The 895-nt window shown below is 37.5% G+C and overlaps 1 protein-coding gene across 1 annotated transcript; it reads left to right on the top strand.

The window, feature by feature from the left end:
- Positions 1-44: 44 nt before the first annotated feature.
- LOC105461674 (protogenin-like) lies at positions 45-830 on the top strand (the record flags this gene model as incomplete). The annotated part of the gene is made up of 3 exons (XM_011708178.1): positions 45-283; positions 375-566; positions 646-830. Coding segments are annotated over 3 exons (616 nt in total), but the record flags the coding sequence as incomplete, so codon positions are not given.
- Positions 831-895: the final 65 nt, after the last annotated feature.

The following is an 895-nucleotide window of genomic DNA, read 5'->3' as shown; positions in this document are numbered from 1 at the left end:
CGTGTGCTCTTCCGATCTATAATTTTCGATACTTCTGGCGATAGTTCTCGCTTGTTCCGATTTCAATTTCTATGGGATACAACGTTTGATATACATATATCATCTCTGTTAACAGAAGGTGGTAAGGAAGAAATTTCGCCGCCAGAACCAGGGAATTCTACGTCTGTAGAAATAACAAAACTTCTTGAACCATATACAAATTACTCGTTTTACGTACGAGTGTGGAATAATTATGCTGCCAGCGATCAATCGGCTACCATTGTGTGTTCCACCGCTCCAAGTGGTACATATTTCTGTCTTTATTTTTATTAACTTTATGTGGTAACAAAATATGTATAACTTTGCTTAACTCGAGATGATGATTTTGTTTCCAGTTCCTAAAGGCACACCAAAAATAAATGTGGACATAATCAGTAGTACAAAACTAAATATATCGTGGGAGCCCTTGAGTAGTAAGGAATCTCGCGGCGTCATAGTGGACTATAAGCTATTGTGGAAACCTCACCAGAGTTCCTCTAGAAGGGTGGAGTATATACCGGCATCTACAGAATATCACATACTTCCTGGTATGATTTTTATCTACTCTTTTTTTCTCTGAGCTTTACGAAAGCAATAGCCATGTATAATCATGTATTACGGATGCAGGCCTGAAACCTGGAGCACAATACGATATTCGAGTATTGGCAAGAACGAAACTGGGCGATCCGATTATTAGCGAATCACAGTTGGACTGGGTTACTGTAACCATGCCATCTTCTGAATCCAATCAATTCACTATAAGGAACGTTGTAGACATTCAAATATTAATTGTAAACGCTTCATTAGCCAAGGTTAGTGCATCATCGATTAAATTGTTAAAAATTTTTATGGTTTTCCGAATTGCTTTATAAACTTT

The sequence above is a fragment of the Wasmannia auropunctata genome, unplaced genomic scaffold (assembly GCF_000956235.1).
Source record: "Wasmannia auropunctata unplaced genomic scaffold, wasmannia.A_1.0 LD281151.1, whole genome shotgun sequence".
Classification (NCBI taxonomy): domain Eukaryota; kingdom Metazoa; phylum Arthropoda; class Insecta; order Hymenoptera; family Formicidae; genus Wasmannia; species Wasmannia auropunctata.
This window is presented reverse-complemented; position numbering and strand designations above follow the sequence as displayed.